Genomic DNA, 22,016 nt, shown 5'->3' with positions numbered 1-22,016 from the left:
TATTTAAATCTAAATCTAAATGCAATCTCTCTACATTCTACTATGACCTCTGCCCTCAACAGACATTCCCAGGCTTGGTCACATGACTTGCAAATCTGTTGCGTGATTCGATGATTTAGAAGTACATCTGTCTCTTGGAATTCTTTACTTTCTCTGTTGAACCTATTTGTCCAAGTTGATTAATCAAATACTGAGAAAAGGCTGTGGGAGGAGCGATAGAGAAGCTTAGATACTTGCCTCCTCAATGACCCCACTAAATTGATCAGGTGAATTGATTTGGCCACCTCCCACTGTGACATCACTCAGTCTTTTCTGGATCTCAGGATCAGAGCTGCATAAGGAAAGCAAGGAATCCTCCCTGAAAAGCATTTGAGATTGTTACATAAAATGCATGTTAGGTACTAAACCTCCTGTCACTGTTCTCAGACACTGGTGTCAGAGGTTTCCTGAGAGCTCTGGCTTCATGCAGTATCAGAAAAATGTAAGCAGCAGATATAGCATATTTTAGCATTGAAGCATATTTTTCGTCTCAGAAATGCAAGTGCAACTTAAAAAGAAAAATTAAATAGAAGAGAAATAACAGTTTTGAAAGGTTTCAAAAGCTGAAAAAAAATTATTACACATTCACTGATTACATGAATGTAAAATATGCTGTATAGGGATTTTAAAAAACACATTGACATGGATTTCATACATTATTTTACAAGATAACAACCCGAGACAGTATGATGCACCTTGTTAAGATGCACAACCTGACTAGAGAAATAACATTAATGTCATCATATGTCATCACATACATTTACATATAAGTAAATAAAAAAGGACCATCACTTGCCACCCCATTCATGTCTGACCTCTGACAGACCTTATGTCCTTATGGAAGGAGTTACACAGTCCTTGGTCTTTCCCCTTGTTATTCCTCCACAAACACATTGTATCCCCCTCCCTCCACCACAAACTCCATACATGATATATTGCACTATTGCAGTTATAAGTGAACTGTGTTATCCTTTGAACTTTAACTTTAAATAATCTTAAATTGTATTGTCTGTTGTATTCATGTTCACTATTACACTGGTGTGCTCTGGATTTTTTCTTTGACATTTAGATATGGATGAAGGGAAATTTAAAACAACAACAAATTTCACACATGCACAATTAAATGTACACATTAATGAGTGTCGACTGAGCAGCTCTGCCACCACGGATGTGGCTCTCTGTCAAATCTAGGTCCAGCTGTGACCTTTCAGACCCCAGCAGCTCCCCCTGGTGGTTGACGGTAGCCTCCTGAAGTGAATTTGTCAACAAAACCGAGATAGGTGCCAGTTGACAGCATACATTAATCAATCAATAAAACATCCCCATCTCTTTGAGGACCGGGTTCCCCAGGGTAGTTGCCCAATTTGCCCTGTGAATGACTTAGTCTTGGGAACAATCCCCCTCTGCCTCTCTTGTTTTATGTTTAAGAGTCAAATATGTGGTGAAAAAAAAAAATCACAGGGTTGGAATCTGAAAGAAAGTAGCCCCATGTAGGAAAGCCATAGCGTAAGTTCAGTGTAAATTGTATCACTTCACCCCAGCTTGACATGGCTCTTATTATTCATTCGAAGTGTCTGTTAGAAACAAGGAATCAGTAGTAGGGGAAATGTCTCAAATGTTATTTTATCCACTCAGTGTTCAAGGTTAAGAAAATAAAAGCCTACAGACGTTAAAATTAAATGAATTTAACTTCAACTTAACAAACCATCTGAGTACGACTCAAAGGTTTATCAAAGCAATACAGACAAATATTTATCTTTTAGATGATAAGCAGCTTTTTCCCATCATTGGACTGCATATATATACGTACAACTGGAATTTTTAAGCTATCACAAATATTATCACTCATACATTTAATCTGGAGCATTTTCAGGTTTATCCGTGTTTTTGCATGAATTGGTAGGACTGTTTCTGCTGACATTAAAACCTGACAGATTGTTACTGTAGCAAAAACTAATCAGCTGTCAGAAATACTATGTCATGTTCACAGCTACGTTATTGTTTTTATCTCCACTGCAGCTCCTTGAGAAGTCATAGTTTTGTTTTGGGCTTTTGTGATTAGATGGAAGTGTTACCCGCGTAATGAGGTGCAGTTATTTTATACTGGATGTGCTTTCGTGACACCACAAATTTTTGTCAGAAAGTCTGTGCTATGAATTGTTGTCATGGAGCTTGAAAGATGTGGGAATTTATTAGGCAGAAAGGATTTAACTATAAAGTTGCACTATGGGACTCATAGTATCTATTTTTTTGGTGTTTGACCCAAAATAGGGACTAAAAGTTAGGTTATCTCAACTTCTTTGATTTTCACAATTCTTTTTTTTTTTTTTTTCGGAAGTGATGCATTAAATTGCTTGAGTCTCCCTATAAAATAAATGTCTTTTTTCCCCATACCCAATATGCAACAATATGGGATGAGCACATCCTGCCAATAGAAATAACTTATAGTTGTTTCTCGAATTACAAAAACACAACTTTGTATGTCCTGCACACTGTGCATTTCAACAGGACAATGTAGGTAATTTATGCTTTTTTGTTGAGGTTTTCTTTACTTTTTACTGTCATTTCCTTCTTTTTATTGTTATTTCCAAACTTGCATTTAACTGCAATTTGATGTTTTAGTTGATAAAAATGTATTAGTAATGTGATATAGCATGCAACCAGAAAAGTATGATTATGCACAAATATTTCAATAGTCAAATTCTTTTTTCGTTTTCAGAGAGTGTGTTAATGCTTTAAAATGAATAAAGCTCCCAGATGATCCAGATGATCCTCAAGATCACACGTGTGTAGAGGCACTAAGTTCAGTTGAGGCAACTCTTTTTGAAAATTATTTTGACAAGAAATTAGGTTTAATTATTCAATAGTTTTTTAATTTAATTTTAAAAGTTTAAACAGTTCCTACAGTTCATTCTGCAGGGAGTTTGCACGGTGCAGGTGCATTGTGTGTTTCTAGGGGTGTTGCTTGTCTGCCAAGCTTATCCTCGTGCCACACAGTGAGGGGTGGAGCAGTGTGGGAGGAGCACTGTGTAACACAGTACATAAAAACATTGTCATCCCTTATAATATTAATTTAGGATTCAGCACCTTTTAAAATTTTGCCCATTGGGCTACATGGGAATCTAGTTCAGTCAGGAGCCCTGCTGCACAATGTCATTCACTGAAGTCCTAACCACCATTGGTGGATTCATGGTTGTTTTCCACCTACTGAAACTGGCCTGGAGATGTTGGTGTGGACTAAGAGAGTTTGTGTTGTCAGAGCTTTGGCAAGAGGATTTAAGGACATATGGACAATGGGCAGGTAAAGTCAATGACAATATACGTAATGTTCTATTAGAGGTTGCTTTTAGAGCAAAACAAAATGTTAACAGTGTCTTTTAGCGTGTGTGTGTGTGTGTGTGTGTGTGTGTGTGTGTGTGTATGCGCATGCATGTGTGTGAAACACATACCAATGCCGTAGACAATGTAGATCTAATTAAAAACCTGTGGTTAGGTTAATAACCAAGTGCAGGTATATCTGGATTCTCTTTGAACACAAGCTTTCATCTGCAGCAGCAAACACCAGACTCCATCTATGAAGCCTGTTTGATTGGCGACTTGATAAGACATTCACATTCCTTTTTAATGGAACATTTGACTCTCATTAGCTGCAAAGATTTAAAATCTGTGTGTCAGTTTGTGATCCCTGTATCAAAATCTCTACAAATGTTTTAAAAGAATTAAAAAAAATTAACATTAATATTTCTGTGCTTTCTTCGTTGTGCAGTTGTCACTGGTGCCACATCTGGCATAGGTAAAGCTTATGCCAGTGAGGTGAGTCTCCAGCTTCCATCTACAACAATCACCATTTTTTGAATCAAATGTCGTGTTTGGAGCTGAGGATAGTTGGCTGATATTTGTTAAGTTGTTTTAGATCAAGTGTTTCAGTTTTCACCAGTGTATAGTTGGTTGTTGGTTAAGAGTGACAAAACCTGTTTGTCTGCATGCCTCCTTCTAGTTGGCGCAGAGAGGCCTGGATGTCATTTTGGTAAGCAGATCTGATGATAAGCTTCGAATGGTTGCCAAAGAGATAGGTAAGGTTCTGCTGCTGTTTCCTCGTCACTGACAACACATTTGTCTTTCCATGTGCAACTCCAAAGCCGAAATCATCCAAAATATTCTTTCTCTCCTTTAGAGGATCGTTTTGGACGAAAGACTCGCATCATCCAAGCAGACTTCACAGAAAGCAATAGCATCTACCCTGCTATAGCCAAGGAACTACAGGGCCTGGAGATCGGAATTCTGGGTAACAGGAAAACTAATTATAGAGCAGAGGACAAGCAAAAGTAAATTATGTAGATGCCCAATGAAATGAGAAATATTTGATAAAACAACTGATAGCCTCATAGGTCAGAGTGTCAGTCTTTTGCGAGCAATAAATACGCCTATTTATTTGCTTGCTGAAAGCTAGATGAGAAGAGTGATACCACTCTATTGTCTATATATGAAGCTGCCGCCTGCATCCACTTAGATTAGCTTAGCACAAAGACTGGAAGCGGGGTGAAACAGCTAGCCTGGCTCCATCTGAAGGCAACAAAATCTACCTACCAGCTCCTGTAAAGTTCATGAGGGGTTGTGTAGAAGACTATTTCTGTGCTGAGCACAGTAGTTTGCTCGAGTCTCTAGGTTGCCAGGCAACCAGTAGAGATATTGGGAAGGCACAGCTAAAAAATAGGCCCACATGTAACCTCCCATAAAATCACAATGCGTCATTTTTTAACCTTTGTTTTGGCTGGAATAAACAAGATCTAATATGTTAATTAGTGAACTTTAGGTAGGCAGGACATTGTTACTTTTGGACAGAGCCAGGCAAGTTGCTTCATTCTGGTTGCAGTGTTTGGGCTAAGCTAAGCTAACAGACTGTTTGCTGTAGTTCTTTATCATACAGATATGAAAGTGCTATAAATCTTCTCCTCTAACTTTCAGTGAGATAGTAACACGTATTTCCCAAAATGAGGAACTATTCCTCTAATGATTGATCCATCTGTAGCACATCGTGTTGAATAAATAAGATGAACAATGTTCCTTGTTTGTGTCTTTGTAACCCACACAGTCAACAATGTAGGAATGACCTATTCTGATCATTTTGCCTATTTCCTGGAAATACCAGATGCTGAACAGGTAAGTTTGACGTTATAAAAGTAATTTTCTGTAGACAATACACTGGAGGATTTCTTTTTACCTGTCATTCACATACAGTTTCCCTTGTGCTCATATTCTGACCAGAAAATCACTCAGGTTATCAACTGTAACATGCTGTCTGTCCCTCAGGTAAGATATACAAAGTATGTGAGTATTTACTGTGTGACTATGTGTTTATGTGTGTTTTTCGTCTTCAGGCATCAGTATTCACTGTTTCCACTGTATCTGAACACAGTTTTGGTTTTTGCTGTATAAAAAAAGATTTATGATGATTTATATTATCTTCACTCAGATGACCAGACTTGTTCTTCCAGGCATGATTGAAAGGTATTGTCACAAATATTCAGAGATCTACAGTGGGGGTGAAATAATGAGAGTACAGCATGAATTTGTCTGTGAAGATTCTCACTCATCTAAGTCATGGTTATCAAAGAAAAGTTGAATCGAGGGCAACTGGACTTGGCTGTAAATACCTGAAGATGTTTCAAAGCTCTCATCCAAGAGGCTTCTTCGGTTCTGACTGACAGGTGAGGAGATCCAGGTTTTTAGCCTGTTTAGGGTTGTTATCAAGGCCAGTGATGTCACATGGTGCTCCTGGTTGTTGTAAAGTGAAGCCATTGGTTTAGATATGTGTGGCCCATCATCAGTAGCATCAACTCGGTAACTTATAACATTGCCAAGTATATAGCTACCATCCTAGCATTCCATGGACTTTGTAAACAAGGTTTGAGGCTTGAAACTGGACCCAGATGAAACTATAGTGACCTATGATGTAACCTCATTGTTTACATGCACACCAACAATGGAAGTGGTGGAAACTGAAAGGCAATGCCTGCACCAAGCCGCTGGTTCAAACACATGGGTCAAAATTAAAACCCAGAAATGCAAGGCTTCGCAGAACATATCAACTTAGTCAACAGAAACATTAAGTTCACATGCGAACAGCCTGCCTTGTTTGGACTATGCTGTACACCTTGAAGAGGACAGGAGCCTTTACATTGGAGTATACAGGAAACCCAACCATACAGACCAGTACGTACTCTTGGACTCTCACCAACCACTGGAACACAAGAGTGGCTGCAGCCCAAAGCAAAGAGGTATGCACAGACCTTTACACTGGTGAAAACAAACAACTACTAAACAAACACATGGCTCAACACAGGAGGGCCAACTCCTCCGGCACTAACCCTAACCCTACCCAAGACTCAGAGGTTTACCTACACCTGAAGGATAATGGACACTCTTTTGATAACAGTGATGTACATATATTAGATACGGAGGACAGATGATTTTAAGAAGGGGTTAAGGAGGCTATCTATGTCAAAGTAGAGAAACCATCACTCAACAGAGGCTTACGACACCACGCATCAATGCTGTCCTTTCAACCCGTGCCAGGAGATTTAACAACCATTCACACTTCAGGTGACTCAGTGACTCTAACAACTGTCATTACAACAAGGGGGCAACAGGAGCACTAACGAACCAAGTCACATCAATGGCCTTGAGAATTTGAGAATGACCCCACAGAGGCTAAGTACCTGGGTCTCTTCACCAGTCAACAGTACTGAAGAAGTATTTGCAACCATCCAGTTGCCGTCGATTCAAATTTTCTTGGGTACAGAGTGAATTCATAGCTTATCTTTCATCCCTTCTGCAGAAGGAAAGGCTTGATCATCAATATCTCCTCTGAAGTGGGCATCCGTCCACAGCCTTTGTTGTCCCTTTATTCTGCCACCAAGGTACTTTCTCATCCACACATTCATTCAAACACATCATATCCAGATCATGCGCACACATTCCCTCATTAGTGCACAACTTCATGGCACTGTCTCACTGCTCTGCTTTTTTGTGACTTTGACTTTCTTCTTTATTTCAGATTTTTGTTACATATTTCTCACAGTGTCTGCATGCTGAGTACAAGTCAAAGGGAATTATAGTTCAGGTAAAGTATGCAGCTGAGCTCAAATTGGAGCTTATTTGTGATTCATTGTCTGAAATTGCAAAAGCCAAAAAGCGAATTTCAATCCAATGTAACTTGTCAATATACGTTTTGTGAAACACATATAAGCCCCGTTATGACGGTATCACCACCCCCTGTGTGATTTTACAATGTACAGAAGCTTCACTTTGAGGCATTGACTAACAGTGAACAACACATTTCAAGGGTTAATTCTTCTGCCCGTGTAACTATGGGACTCACTCACTGTTTGAATACAGCATTATCTGCATGTACTGACATGCAATTAACTGTAAATAAACTGCATTCAGACTCTGTTTTTGAAATGGCTACAAAGGTTTATTGTATAAAAATCACTATCTTATCATGTAAAGTTTGTCTGTTATTGAGCTCTAAAGTTTTATTTTCTTAAAGCAAGAGAGTATTTCAATATATTTCCAAAAAAAAGTGACTTATTTTTAAGAATTCTCTAGAAATAAATGTTAGTATCTTGTAAAAACAAAGAATAATGCAGATTCTTGTTGTACTACCTGGTTTTGTCACCTGTTTTATGACTTTTAGTACTCAATGATGGTAAAAAGCAGCTTGATAAGACTGGGCTTTACATTTATTTACACCACATTTCCATTTCCAGGTGGATTTCTTTCACTTTACATTTGAAGAGCAAACTCGTCATTGCTCTCTGCTGGACAAACTATGTAAGTTTGTCCAGCAGACACTGTTTCTAAGTGACCTCAATCATATCTTTGGCATTTTGTTTTTGTGAAATTTCTGTGGCCAATATATAGCTAATACCATGTATCTGATTGGCCCGGCCAATTTATTGTTCTATAGTTCTAATACACAGATAAATACATGATACAGGGTGATGAGGGATCGGTTAGCTCCAGTTTTAATAGAAATACAGTATGTTGTTCAATTGTAAACATACTTTATGTGCCATCATTGTGGAGAGAGAGAGGTTCCCTTTAAGTTACTTAAGAGGGTAAAAACTGAGACAGCGTGACAATCTGACCCCTATAACTGTGCTGAAGTTAAATTATACATTGTCCACATAATAAGGGTTAACAGATTATTTTATCTGCCCTGACTCAGCTACCTTTTTTCAGTTTTGATGTGGTTGGGAAATAATTTGAGGTTCGGATGTATGCAGCGCTCCACAGAGGGAATAGCCAGAGTAATTTGAACAGTGTGTTTTTATTAGTTGAACAAACATGAAGCTTTAAAAATGAGCCTTTGCTCCCTGCTGCTTTCACTGACTCATGTTATCTTCCTCTTTTTTTCATTTCTTGCATGTGAGGCTGCATCAGACTTACTGTACTTTGGATTTTTCTGCACTGCACTTAATGCCTTTCAGCCTCTTTGGTGTTTTTGCTTCATGATATTAAAGCAAGTTCAACCCATGAAACAACACTTAATGTTTCCCCAGTGTGTGGCCCCCTTCATGGTGTCCACCAACATGACTAACAACATGAACGTCAACTACTTTGTAAAAAGCGCTTCAGGGTTCGCCCATGAAGCCTTGAACACTGTGGGTCACTCCAGCTACACCAGCGGATGTCTATCCCACGCACTCCAGGTCAGAGAGATGAGTGACTACGATCACTTACATATTGTCAGCTGCTGCAATATCTTAACATCTCACCTTCTCTTTCCTGTCATCTCACAGGACATGGCTCTCACAATACTCATGCCGGACTGGATTCGTATGTCAACATTCCTCATCAGAAAACTACGAAACCTCGCAGAGATGAATGAACATGAAATACAAGCGTGCAGGGAAGAGAAGCTCAGAGAAAAGGAGGAATAATCAACTGCACAGAAGCTGAAGTTCACTAAATGAATGCCATGAATGTTGGTTTTTGCAGCTGAATATGACCATTATAAAAGATTATCTTCATTGTAGGTCCACTGCAGATACCTTAAAAATGTATAATATCATAGCAGAGTTAAAGGCCACACTATGCATATAAATATAGTTATATTTTGTTATTTGTTTATTCTTAATTATTGCATGATGTTTTAATTATCTATGGAGGCGAACATGTTCAAAAGCCTTATTCACTCGACCTTTAAGTAGCACTGAGTCACAACATCTGCAGGGAAACATTAACAGTTTGTCCCTCTATTGTTGCTATTGCTGTATAGTATTATTACACTTGACAGATCTGCAGACACAATTTGCAATTAAGCAATCTTTTAAATACATAGTCTCTCACAATTATACAATATAACAGTTGCAAAGATAACAATACACAGTACATTTGGCCTATATTTACTCCTGTGTACAGTGGGGTCCAAAAGTCTGAGACCACTTTCCCATTCAAGTGAATTAGTAAACAAGAGTCAGTCATTTAAGGCTTTCAGTGACCATTAATCACAACTCATGACGGAACATGGTAAAAAGGTAAAGCCAAGTCATGCAAGATGCTTTTTCAGCAAATTTCTATGTACAGTTTGTTAAAGATCCATGCAGTGTTGGATGCTGTAAAACAAAACATGAAAAGAGTACTGTAACATTTTACTCATTTTACCCATACTGTATTTTGTAAATGTGGTTAATTATTTGCTGAGTAAAAATAAGAGAACTTACTCTGGTTTCAACCTTGACTTGGTCCAAATCATCCTTGGTCCTGACTGAGACTGAATTCACATGCTCTTCATTATTTTTCAGTAACTTAAGAGTAACCATGTGTAACCCTTTTTGGTGTATTTTTGACAGTTTGCATTGTGAAGCACAAAAGTCCCATGTTTTTTAAGTTAGCATATAAACCAGCAATCAATGCTATTATTCTGAGCTCCAATGTACACAACAGTTCCCTTTGTGAATACTGGAGATACACATGTAACAGCAAAAGTGCATGGAGAACAAATATCAGAACTCGGTTCAGTGCAGAAACAAAAAGCCTTTTGATCACTTGGTCCAACAACCAGCAGAAATGTTAGAATGAAGGAAAAAGCAAGCAACAAAAACACAAAGGACTTAAGATGAATTCTCATGAATTAATACAAAATCCTTTCGAAACTGAACCAGTAATATATTTACCGTGGTCAATCGGTATCACAAAACACCACAGATTTATAATTTCATCCCTGAAATTATATATAGACATTTCTATATTCAGTGTCCTAGACAACCCGTAATGTTCAAAACAAAGTGTGTTTTTGTTCTGAAGAGACTTTGACACATTTTCATCTGTCTCATGTGAAAAGACAGACCTAAAGACCTTAAGCTAATGCAAACAAAAGGTTATATCACAAACATGACCAAAAGATGTTAGTTTCTCCCATTTCTTGGCTAAATCACCAAGCCAGTTCAAGTATGTGAAAATAGGAAATTATCCTAGAGTTTATACTTTCACCTAACTAAACAGCAAAGTCAGATAAGACTTTGCTGCATGTACAATATAAAATGATATAACATGAGCAAAAACTCCTGACTGCACATGCTCAGAGATCAGTGTAAGTGACCGGTGTAACACCATGAATCAGAAGCGTTGGCCCTAAACCACTGGTCACCGCCTCTAGCTGAGCTACGTACTGCTGTGCCTGACTGTGATGAGCAGGGGGTCGAGGTAAATACAGGAAGCGAACAGCAGCTTGCGAGCTGTTCTCCACTAACATACTGTTCACCGCCGACAAGAAGCCCTCAGACAGAGCTTGTGGCTGCTCTGCAGAATGCTCCCTGTCTGGCTGAGCATGGTGCTGCACCACAGAGTCCCATGGCACAATCTTTATTGCAGCCCTGATCCGCAGCTTCCTCAGCAACTCTCGAAACGTCTCTTCGTTTACCACCCAGCCCTGGTCGCTGGACTCAGTCTCCACATTCAGGAAGATTCTCATTCTTGCATGGCGCCATTTGCTGGACATGTTGAGCACACAGGCCATCTGCAGCAGAAAGAGGCTGCACACGTCCTCATAATCACGGCTGCCTGGCTGGAGCAGGTTAAGAGGCCACACATCTATTGTGCGCTCTGATCCGTCGACCTTACTATCTTTACCCTCTCCCTCTAACTGGAAGAAATAGCGGCCAAGGCAGACGTTCTTGTTCATTTTAATGGCGTCAGAAATTATCCCTACGTACTCCTCTGGTGATAGCCAGCGCGGGCTCTCAACGTGTCGGACTGGAGGGAAATGGGCCTGTAATGAAGGCAGGTCAACCCCAAAATTATATTCTCCCTCATTACTTTGACCTATTGATGAGTCACAGAATGCAGTATCTTGTAGAAAGAAGTCCTCAGGAGTGCAGCTGTCATAGAAACCAAGAATCAGCATGTTCGGCTTCATGCCACCTTGTACAGAGAAACAGAAAGCAGAGTGCACAAGAATCCCCAAGTGCAGATAAAGTACAAAGATAATCTGTTCTGAATGTGGGCATGATGAGGGTTAAAAGAATTCAGAGCTTACCTAAACCTGTAATGCGCAGCAGGTGCTGTGTTCCCTGTCTGACAGAGGGAGACAGCGTCAGATCTACAAAGGCCTTCACTCCGAGTTTATCAACTAGGCTCAACCAGAAGTTATACTGCTGCTGGACTGGGTCTGACGGCAGGGTGTCTAAATCACACAAAAGGCAGAAATTCATATACTGCATGGATTTGATTCATAAACAACACTACAGTACAGGACTTTGTGTCACACAAACAACTCCTCACAGTTCAGTAGTATTGCAGAAAAGAAAATGCAAGTAAATGACTTTTCTCGACATTGCATTTCTCCTAGTGGACACCAGGGGGCAGAAAGGCAATCTCTGAGTTGGGTTAATGAGTGAAAGAATATGTCAGCAAGTTGCTCTCTGAATCCTCAAAGATGCATCTCTCCTAAAAACTGAATATATTTTTCTTACAAGATAGGTGTCATTTTGAGAAATAAACAAGGACTGAGATATTTTTCTGAATTGAGAGTTGGCTGGTTTAAACTCTGAAGTCTGATGCCACAGAGGTGCAAAGAGAACATACTCTTTTATTAATAATGCAAGAGAAGCAGCAGGTGGAAAATAAAAGCCCCGCAAGGTAGCTTTCCATGATGGTGCCTGTCGACTTTAGGTAGGCCAATCAGAGTGGTCTGCTTATCCTCAACATTCAACCTCCGACTGAATGATAAAAATGATCACATGATGTAGTCTCAGTGACAGGCATCCATACACATGACAAGGCCAAAAGGGGGAGTTTCACTTAGCTACCAAACCTACAGAATGTCCTGCTATAAAGACACAATTTAAGACCTGTCTCTTATACACATCTATAAGAATAATTTAATACAGTTTGCTGCAGATGGCCAGCACAGAGCATTACCCAGATCTCCCAGCTGCACATGGCCCAACACATACAGTCCTCCCTTTTTCAGTTGGTTGACAAACAGGATGAGCTGACAGGAAGAGCGAGGGTTGGCCACCATTAACAGCACCTGCGGCCTCCAGAACTTCACGTGGTCTTTCCTCACATCCAGCATCAACAGATACTTTCGCACCTAAAACCACAGCGGAGAGAGGAGAACAGCATTGTTGACAAACTAGGCTGATTTTGTGTGTGTGTGTGTGTGTGTGTGTGTGTCTGCTGTATGTCCAGATACCTGATGGAATATGAGAGCCTGGCTGATGTAGCCCCAGCTGCTGGTTGGCGATCTGTAGTGGAGGAAAAGGAGCAGCAGTAGCAGCAGGACGATGCTGCCTGAGGAGTACACGGGGTTAATGACGAACATCATGACTAAACAGCTGAGAATCCCCAGGAGGCAGGTGTGCCAGGAGAAGAGCTGGAAGGTCGGTCTATTAAACACACAGAAACAAAAAAGACTGAGGCCACTGAACAGCAATAAATATTACTTTTACTGTCCCTTCAAATATATGAGCATAATATATCCAAGCAAGGCTGAACAGGTTGTTAATCTATATGATGATGTTGACTGGTGTTTATTATTCTGGCTTTCAGATCTCACTTCGTAAGAAGACGCGAGTACATTTAGATTTTTTTTTCTTACCCCCCTGGCCAAGAATTTATGGCCACACTAAATGATGGTACTGTGAACAAGCAGATGGCTCTTCAGCAGAAACAGTATAATTGTGGAATTTTAATTTTAGATACAGCAGATGCTTTTGTTGAATTTCTGCTCTGCAAACTTGTAATGTTATTCTGAAAATTTGACTGCACTGTTGGATTGAGTCCCAAGCTGTTAAAAAATATGACAGCAATTCCTACAAGCCACTGATAGTTGTCAGTAAAGACAATTAATACAAATTTTTTCCCTTTAATAGTGATAGATCGCTTATTACCTGAAATTTGGTGCTGACGCCCACTCAAGAGCCAGACAGGCCAGGTCAACAGCAGCGAAGGCAAGCAAGTAGAAAACAGTCACCAAGCTTGCTACAGCATTGAGCTGGCCTGCAAACACTACACACTGAAACACAGACACACCACAAACAAACCACAGGTTAGCACACATAATTCTGAAAGCAGATGACTGCACACCACCAAATCTCTGCTCACCTGTGCCAGGCCCCAGGTGTACAGCACTGCCACCCATGGGTTCCCCGAGCTTGATGTGATGGCAGCTGGGGCTAACGGCAAACCTGTTTGGGTAACAAAAGTCTCTTAGAAAATGACTCAGTACACAAAGAAGGCGCTGATATAGTGAGTAAAAACCTCAAACTTCACCAAAGAGTTGATCCAGAGCAAGAGCATGGAGGATACGTGATGCCCCAATCATAGCGCACATTGCAGCTGACAGCGAGGCGCAGTATATCCCAATAGTGACGAACGGGGGCCAGATGTTTATGCGCTGGAAGAACCCATAATCCTGAATCAACAGGGTCCTAAAGAAAAAAAAACAAATAGCTACTATTTTGTTTTATAACTGCAACTATTTACTAGACTGTAGATTTATCAGACAAGACTATAACAAGCCATTTCAGACCTGTCACAGGTGGCGCTGACCAGGAGGAAGAGGAGGACGTAGACTGTGAAAGTGTAAAAGACGGCGACGATTGTGCCTTTAGGGATGGAAACACTCGGAGTCTTCAGCTCCCCTTCAGAGACATGTGGAGTCAGAGCAAACATCAGGGCCTGCTTTTTTTGGGTGTACATGCACCACAATGATATACTGAACTGCAATGTGTGTAAACAGTGGGGTTGTAAAAGATCTGTTGGCTCTTACACTGATCATTATTCTGAATAATAACATGCACATAGTTCAAAAGTAAAAGCAGCAATGCCATAATGGAATGCAATGTAATTATATATGTAATATCATGACAACAAGCTTTAACCTGACATATTGGCTCCGGCCATGATCCCAGTGCAGCTGGTGAACATGATGGCAAACACGGTGGCAAAAGACATGACTGTGTTGGTGCTGTAGTCCAAAGAGTAACCAGCTAGAGAGAAAAATGAGGAACAACAGCAAGACCTTTAATAGATGCTCCTAAATTTATAAGTGTCATCTGGTTTTACTTGTAAAAAGACTTTCATATCCTCACTTAACCTCAACACTCACAGCCCAGGTTATTCCTCAGCGTGGTAGCACTGAAGCCCGTGTAGCTGGCGTTGTAGCGGAGGGTCTGGTTACCAGATCCCTGACGGGTGATGACAAAGTCGTGAGGTTTCACTGCCACAGAACTGATGAAGATGGAAAGCAAGGATACAGTGACCACCAGCAGGATGACGAAGGCGGTGCGGGAGTAGATGTGGGCGCCCACCAAACACACAAGCAGACATAGAAGAAGGACTATTGAGGAGTATAAAACTGTATACCAGTAACCCTGAGGAAGTACTGGTACCCGCCCTGACAGAGATGACTCTAAAACAGAGAAAAACAGGCAGAAAACTGAGAATCCTTTCAAAAATCGGGATGTGTGCTAAATGGTGTGGGGGAAATAGTTTAGTTAAACAAAGAAAAAATAACCAAAACTTACCAGCATCTGAACCAAATACATCAAGTATGGCCTCCACAAGACCAAGAACATACTCCCCACATGCAAACACTTTGGCCAGGAAGAACATCAAACCAATACTCCCTCCAAACTCTGGACCCAGAGACCGACTGATCATGTCTGGTCACATTTTATTAAGGTTTGAGTTTCAACTGAGATGAATGTAACTGTGGGTGAGATCACGTACCACTCAAGAAAATGAAAATGTGTTTGTTCTGAAAGGATACAGTAGGCTCCACCGCCTTGTATAGCACCGTTGGTAGAAATGGCACAGATAGACAGTATTGTAAGAGATATAATGGTGTAGGCTACAATCACCATTAACAGACCCTGTAACAGCCCCGCATGACCAACCACAAACCCTGGAAGAGAGATCATGGCAGCATTAGTCCCTGAGGCACAATGACTCAGATATACTCTAAGTGATTCATACAAACAGCCACTGTCTACAACACAAAGCAGATCATAGTTTTCTAATCTCTTCACACGTGCAGCGCTCACCTGTTCTCAGAAACAGCACAATGCTGAACATGGAGAGGATGGTCGGCACCATCACCCCGAAAAAGGTGTTCAATTTACGAGGGTCTTTACTGGGATTCTCAGAGCTGGATTCTGTGGTGGGGTCCGGGGCTGCACCGCATGCCGCTGCGGTCACAGACAGACCGCACACCCCAGAGGTGATCAGAGGTGTGCGTTCACTCGACATGGCTGGTGAGGAGAGTTTCAGACCAGTCTCCTTGTTCTGCGAAAAAGAAATAAGTGAGGAAGGTTTTAGACTTAAAGAAATATCATAAAAGAATTTGGGTTGAAGCATTGAATTTTGAGATGATGGTCTGTTTTTTCCGTCTGCTTTGTGTGTAAACAGATTGCTTTCCACCGTTAAGCCCCACAGGCAAACACATCTCCCAATTTATGTGTAATGCACAACTCTGCTTTTCCAGACATGCTAAGTGAAAGGCTGGACGATGGAAGATGTGACACTCTCCCCATATGTTAAGGACACAGTGAGACAGAATATCATGTCAGTTTTATCTCATAATGTTTACTGCATTTGTTTACTTCATGTATTCTTCTATTTCTCAAAAGAAATGTAGCAACAAGCCACAGGCACATACAGGCATTTGCTTTCTCACATCAGTGCAACCAGTGATGGTTTTTGCCCTTTCCAGTGCTTCCTTACAGTGAGAATCGTCATGTGCACAGAATCATGTGATGCATTTCGTTAACAGTGCTTCCATCCTCGGATAAATAAATTGTTTACTTTAAAGCGTTGTGAAGAGCGAATATTACAATCTGAGGCCAAACTGAATATGCTTGGGACTTTTTGATGAGATAAAACAAGTCAGATTCAGTGGCTCAACACAAGTATGAAAATAAAATGCAACAGGTTCACCAGCACTCATGTGCTACACAGTCACCTGACACTACGATGAGGAATAATTCATCTGACCTGTTCTGTTACTTTTTTACACAGTCAGTCACATCTCATCTTTGTACTCTTTAATAGTAAGGAAAGAGATTTTTTTTTACTACAAAACACAGTAAAGATCGAGCACTGAAACGCCAACAGGAAAGGGCTGCAAGTGACGTTTACAACTCATTAATGAAAGCTCATGTTCACACCTAAGGTTGGTATTTGGAGTCACCTGATTCACAGCTGCTTGTTTGTTTTTACACACAACTCAAACCAAAGAGCAGACATCTCAGCACGGTTGCCTGAGCATTGGTGACCTTCCTTGTTTTCTTTATCTCAGATGCCGGCATCCACCTTTGCATTTCTTCCTCAAGGTTTTCATCTCTGAAAATGCTGTCACATTTGTCTCAACAACAGCCCTCTCTGCAAATTATTAGATCACATAAAGGAATCACATGATGGAAAACCTAAACTAGGACAGAAGTATTACACAACAAAGCATGACAGGATATGCAAGAGACATAAGCACCTAATTGTTACGGTGACAACACCCAGTAGGCGATTTTTTTTTTCTACCTACAATTTTGACACTATTTCAACAGTAAAACTCAAACAATTTGATGATTAATTGATTGGCAGACAATTCATCTGCATTTTTCAAGCAAAAACTCAAAACACTCACTGGTTCCAGCTGCTAAGACGTTATGATTTGCTGCTTTTCTTTGCCTTATATGATATGTTTGGGTTTTAGACTGTTAGTAAGACAAGTATTTAAAGCTCAGGGTCTAGAACAATCACAGTACGCATTTTACACAATTAAAAATCAGTCATCAGTGCATAAATTAATCAGCAGATTATCAATCATGTCAATAGCTGGTGCAGCCCAGTTTGTTTCCAGTGAGCACTTGGCTGACTCATTTGCTGGATAGCTGCACAAGTTTTGAGTCAAATATATGTGATGAGACAGACTGTCAACCCCATGGTTGTAAGATGACTTGTCAGCGGTTTAAACAGGGAAGTTGAAGGTGCAGTGAGAACTTCATACATGCAGTGACCCATATCACCTCATCAAGCTCAGTTCCTGTGATGTAGCTGATGCTCTTCTAGATGCTGCCAGTGACGCACTGAGCTGATGTTGCTGATCTTGATGCGGACCGCCTGAACCTATCAACCTACCTCTGCGGGTCCCCGGACCCTATTTTAGAAAACAACTCGGTAACCAAAATAAATCAACCTTTCCGTCACATGTACGCAGAATGGGGGTGGAGCAAATGCGGCATAAAAACTTTACGTCTTCTGAGAGGCAAATTGTAAAAAAAAAAAGAAAAAAAAAACGTGGATAAATAATGCGCCATTTTGGGGTAAATATCTATTTACGTTCTGAGGTTCACGTTCAGGTCAGGAAGTGGACACGCCGGCGCTTCACCCGGCTGTAATAAAGCAACGCACTCGGTTTAAGAAGCTCCTGCACTGTGTCACTCAGTAACATCCAGGATATTTACAGCGAGACGCACCCCGTGGTGTTTGTTATCCCCCCTGAAACACCGAGGACAGTCAAACTCACCTCTCCGAACCTCCCCCCGAGACAGTTTCACCCACTTCCTGCTTGAAAACGCCTTCTCTCTGGGGTTTGCTGAGCTCGCCTTGCGTGAGTCTCAGCTCTGTGTTTTTGGCAGAAGATGATGTCCTGGGTCAGATGCGCAGCGGACTGCCAAGTATAACTGCAGCAGGCCGGTGGCCTGTCCCGAGAGTTGGATGCTGTGAAAGATGTGCTGCCCAATAACAACACAGCAGCCATGGCACGCCTCGTCCCTCCGTTATTTGTTCGAAAGTGTCACGGGAGAACAGAAACCGCCCATGTGACTGCCTGAAGGGGAGGGCAAAAGTACCACAAATATGAGCAAAGGTACAGCTTGTCTAACATAACCACGCCCCTTATTTGCAGACTAGTCAAACGTGACCTCACCAATGCTTAGTACAATAACTTCAGATCAGTGTGGAATATATAAAATGTTGTTTCAGCTGATAATCCGTTGTATGTATCAAGAAAAAAAACTTATGGATGCATACACATTGGCTACTGTCTACAACTATCAGGCGCTTATGTAAAGTTTTACTGTGAGCTGGGCTGTAATGGCATTTCTCCACACCAGGGGTCACTGTTGTGACAAAGATGACGTCCACTATCGAGAGTATTATTATTTGGCAGGACTAACCTCAGGTATCACTAAAATTATGGATTTTTCTATAAAGATAAACAAATGTACATTTATGTATATTTATATATATATACATATATGTCTGTGTGTGTGTTTGTATATATGTGTGTGTAATTGTAATAGTTAAAATCCAGCGTGTGAAATTTGCAAGCCACACAAGCTTGGATCCATTCTGCTCCAAAAAGAAAACAGCACTAAAATTGAACAAGGTGATGGACATGGAGACTGCATGATGTCAGAGAGAGGAAAAATAGAGAAGGGTGGTATATCAGTTTGTGTATAATGCTAGTGCTAATGCTATTATGATCTCACTGTGGTGCTTGGTAGCTTTCAGTCATAATTATGTTTGACACATGGTACAGCATCTAACAAAATGTGTTAGATGAAAGTAAGAACAGGTACTAAGGAACCAAACTCAAAGAGCAAACATTCAGGTACAAGCTACAAAAGTACTGATAGCTGCTAATAATGTTACTTAGAAATAATAATAATAATGATAATAGAAAATTGCACAGTTCCTCTCTTATTACCTGCACAACCACAAAACATTAGATACTCTTTCTGACCACAAACATCATAATCTAACCTCTGCACAGCACCACACGACACAGCAAAAACTGGACAAGTTTCTGATTTCTGTGCCATCCCACGGTGAGTACTGGCCTGGACAAGCCTACCCCTATGAAAAACGTCTCTTCAAAGAGAGCAGACAGACATGATGGATACAGCTGACAAGATAGACTGAAAAAAGATACTTGAAATTAAATTGAATTGAAAAATCAAGTGCATGTGAAGTGTTGGCTTCAAGTTTCCACATCATACTTGTGTAAGCTGCAACTTACACAACTGGTGGTTGTGATGTCACAAAATCCTGCTTGTACTCAAACGTGTTCAACCCAGTTTTAAGAGGAGCACAGGGAAACTTCCCCCTTCAACAGACAAATGTGAAATCAACCTGCACATACATCAGTCTGGGCATCCAAGGAAGTCACCTAACAATAAGCAACACACATAATTGAGTGGAGGGTGACTATAGCACAACTTGTTCTGACAAATCCTGAAGTTAGTACACTCATGGAATAAATCAGGACACTATTGCGACACCTGTGATTTTAATGGAAAACTGGGAGAATGTCTGAATCACATTTAAGTTATTTTAAACATCCCATAGAAAATCCCAATGACTCACTAACAAATAAGTCTCAGCAGATCTCCAATATGTCCTCTGATGGAGCCAGTTCAACTGTTAGTGATCTGATTTCCCGATGAGGAAGCCGTCTGTGTTTGCATTGACCTCAGAAATCACAGAAAATACATGCAACAGGCCTATATTCTGTAAATTTGATAAATTTCCAATTTACAGTGGAAGGAGTTTATGTTCAAAACATTTTCATGCTTTCCACTGTGCAATTTTCAGGGACCCATCATAGTCCCTGCATTGAGCAACCTGGAGGATCTGTTAACTCAGTCTTCATATTTATTTCCCCTCTGAACAGATAAACTTGTTGCATGTGGAAATGATGTCAAACCTGCAGAGTGGTCTGATCAGAGGGGGGTCATGGGGTTTAATAGTATTTCAGAGATGGGTGTGGTTGAAACATATGGTTCATGCCCGGATTTGAGGATCCTTCTGCAAACGCTCACCGCGTGATCTGGCAGCCTGTTTCTGAATGATGATATTCAGAAAAAAACAGGAACCGTGTGGATAACTGATCGACAGGGCCGCCTCTCCTCTTACTGGAAGAAAATCCGCACAGTCGACCTGCTAATGGGTTGATTTATTGCAGCTATTTGATCTCATTGTTTTTTCTACATGAGGCACTTTGCAGATTTTACTCAGTAATTCATAGTTGAGTCGGAGGCGGCCGCCCTGATGAAGTGTCGGCAGAGGGAGGAGGAAACCAAAGAGAGGAAGGAAACGAGGATAACGTCACGAAAAGCAGAGTCGGAGTAAAACGGGCTGAATAGTATTTAATGGACAATCCTTGATGCGGGCCGGGGACTGAGCTGCAGCTAATTATTGTGTTTGTTTACGCCGGATCGGACAGAGATGTATTTGTTAATTTTTCGGGCGTGAATAAGGCCGAAGCATTTTTCGGAGAGGAAACGGCAGCAGCAGCAGAAGCAGCAGCAGAAGCAGCAGCAGCAGCAGCAGATTTCATCTTTTTCAGGAGCTCCACTAAAGCAGAGAAATGGAAATGTGTGTTGCCCTCCTCCGTTTGCCGTTTTGCTGAAGGATTTGGAAACAGCCCCATCGTGATACACGGAGCTCTAAGTGGATCTCCTTTGCAGCTAATTTTTTTTTTTAATGAGTGAAAAAGACGTATAGCCCGATCATCCGCGGGATTTTTGGGGTCGTTGCTTTCAGTTTTTCTTTTTTTTTTTTTTTACGGCAGAAAAAAATAGCAGCAAAAATCATCGGGAGAATTAACAGGTAGCCACCCATTATCAAACACTGTGACAGCAGCTGTAGGCCAGCCTATTGATTGTAAGATGGCTGGGTGATGATGTGCCTCTTCATGGCATCATTTCGACTAAATTCATTTAGCTACATCCGCATTTTAGGAGCTCAGTATCTGAAACAAGATGTGGCCAAGGCCTTCATCACTGTGCTGATCAATATGTGATGTAGCTTGCGTTCATGGGGCCTGTCTTCCTATTTGAATGCTCCAGGAATCTCTAAACGCTGCAGACAGAGAAATAATGAAGCTCATGAAGTACATACAGTATCTGGCCTCTTTCTCTTTACTGCGGCTTTCATCCCCAGGCCTGCATGTGTAAACCAGAGCCACACAGTTTTACTCTGTGAAAGATGCAGTGGCTGAGTAGGCTCTGCACACTCCTCCAGTTGCAGATATAACCATGCCATGTTGGTGTAGTTACACATCAGATGTGCATCTCAAGGGGTGGGGCCAGTCACACTTCCTATCTTTGAATTTCTGTCTCTTTGTGTTATAAAACATGCTCTCAGAGGCCAGTAAATGCCCTCAAATGTTAAGGCAGTGAGAACATGCTTTATTCTACTCTACTTAACCCTCATCCTCCTCATCAGCAGCATCATGTAGGAGGCAGCCTCTTGTCTGCTACTAGGCCATGCATCAGTGCAGGTGGAATCTGTATGATGTGTTTGTCTTTTTTCACACTGCTCTACTCCCTGTCCATTGGCATGGCTTCAGCACAAATCGGGTAGTCCTCCAGTCGATGCTCACAGGCAACAAAAACATGCACCCGAGCATCTGGCTGGAGCCATCCATGACTGATCTCTGATGCATAACCCCCCCCCCC

The 22,016-nt window shown here is 41.0% G+C and overlaps 3 protein-coding genes across 3 annotated transcripts in view; 2 read left to right on the top strand and 1 right to left on the bottom strand.

Moving 5' to 3' along the window:
* Positions 1-3,103: 3,103 nt before the first annotated feature.
* hsd20b2 (hydroxysteroid (20-beta) dehydrogenase 2) lies at positions 3,104-9,787 on the top strand. The gene is made up of 11 exons (XM_023404847.2): positions 3,104-3,340; positions 3,806-3,852; positions 4,037-4,112; positions 4,214-4,324; positions 5,132-5,199; positions 5,305-5,349; positions 5,513-5,547; positions 6,878-6,959; positions 7,097-7,162; positions 8,607-8,756; positions 8,847-9,787. Exons 1-11 carry the CDS (start codon positions 3,190-3,192, stop codon positions 8,985-8,987), a joined length of 972 nt encoding a protein of 323 aa, XP_023260615.1. The 5' UTR covers positions 3,104-3,189; the 3' UTR covers positions 8,988-9,787.
* Positions 8,356-18,352, bottom strand: slc12a9 (solute carrier family 12 member 9). The gene is made up of 14 exons (XM_023404846.2): positions 18,077-18,352; positions 15,600-15,840; positions 15,326-15,460; positions 15,081-15,218; positions 14,663-14,965; positions 14,436-14,543; positions 14,084-14,195; positions 13,825-13,982; positions 13,657-13,739; positions 13,443-13,567; positions 12,746-12,938; positions 12,469-12,643; positions 11,585-11,731; positions 8,356-11,469 (listed from the first exon to the last, which is right to left on the bottom strand). Exons 2-14 carry the CDS (start codon positions 15,802-15,804, stop codon positions 10,628-10,630), a joined length of 2,724 nt encoding a protein of 907 aa, XP_023260614.1. The 5' UTR covers positions 15,805-15,840; positions 18,077-18,352; the 3' UTR covers positions 8,356-10,627.
* Positions 18,353-20,397: 2,045 nt separating this feature from the next.
* The window catches only part of gnb2 (guanine nucleotide binding protein (G protein), beta polypeptide 2), a 10,441-nt gene continuing 8,822 nt past the window's right edge, over positions 20,398-22,016 (top strand). The window contains exon 1 of the mRNA XM_023404806.2: positions 20,398-21,165. The gene's annotated coding sequence lies outside the window, so the exon portion shown is untranslated. The remainder of the gene's footprint in view (positions 21,166-22,016) is intronic.

Source organism: Seriola lalandi, unplaced genomic scaffold (assembly GCF_002814215.2).
Source record: "Seriola lalandi dorsalis isolate HSWRI2012SDOR001 ecotype SW California unplaced genomic scaffold, Sedor1 jcf7180002054256, whole genome shotgun sequence".
NCBI lineage: Eukaryota > Metazoa > Chordata > Actinopteri > Carangiformes > Carangidae > Seriola > Seriola lalandi.
The sequence above is the reverse complement of the archived record's forward strand: the minus strand, read 5'-3'. Positions and strand labels throughout refer to the sequence as shown.

Bases quoted from the DNA above. Each gene is read 5' to 3' on its own strand.
- hsd20b2 (XM_023404847.2), top strand. From the start codon at position 3,190: ATGTCATTCACTGAAGTCCTAACCACCATTGGTGGATTCATGGTTGTT. The intron at 7,163-8,606 runs GTAAAGTATGCA...ATGTTTCCCCAG, and splicing joins CAAAGGGAATTATAGTTCAG to TGTGTGGCCCCCTTCATGGT. The intron at 8,757-8,846 runs GTCAGAGAGATG...GTCATCTCACAG, and splicing joins GTCTATCCCACGCACTCCAG to GACATGGCTCTCACAATACT.
- slc12a9 (XM_023404846.2), bottom strand. From the start codon at position 15,804: ATGTCGAGTGAACGCACACCTCTGATCACCTCTGGGGTGTGCGGTCTG. The intron at 14,966-15,080 runs GTAAGTTTTGGT...TCTCTGTTTTAG, and splicing joins TGTATTTGGTTCAGATGCTG to AGTCATCTCTGTCAGGGCGG. The intron at 13,568-13,656 runs GTGAGCAGAGAT...TCTGTGTTTCAG, and splicing joins ACACCTGGGGCCTGGCACAG to TGTGTAGTGTTTGCAGGCCA.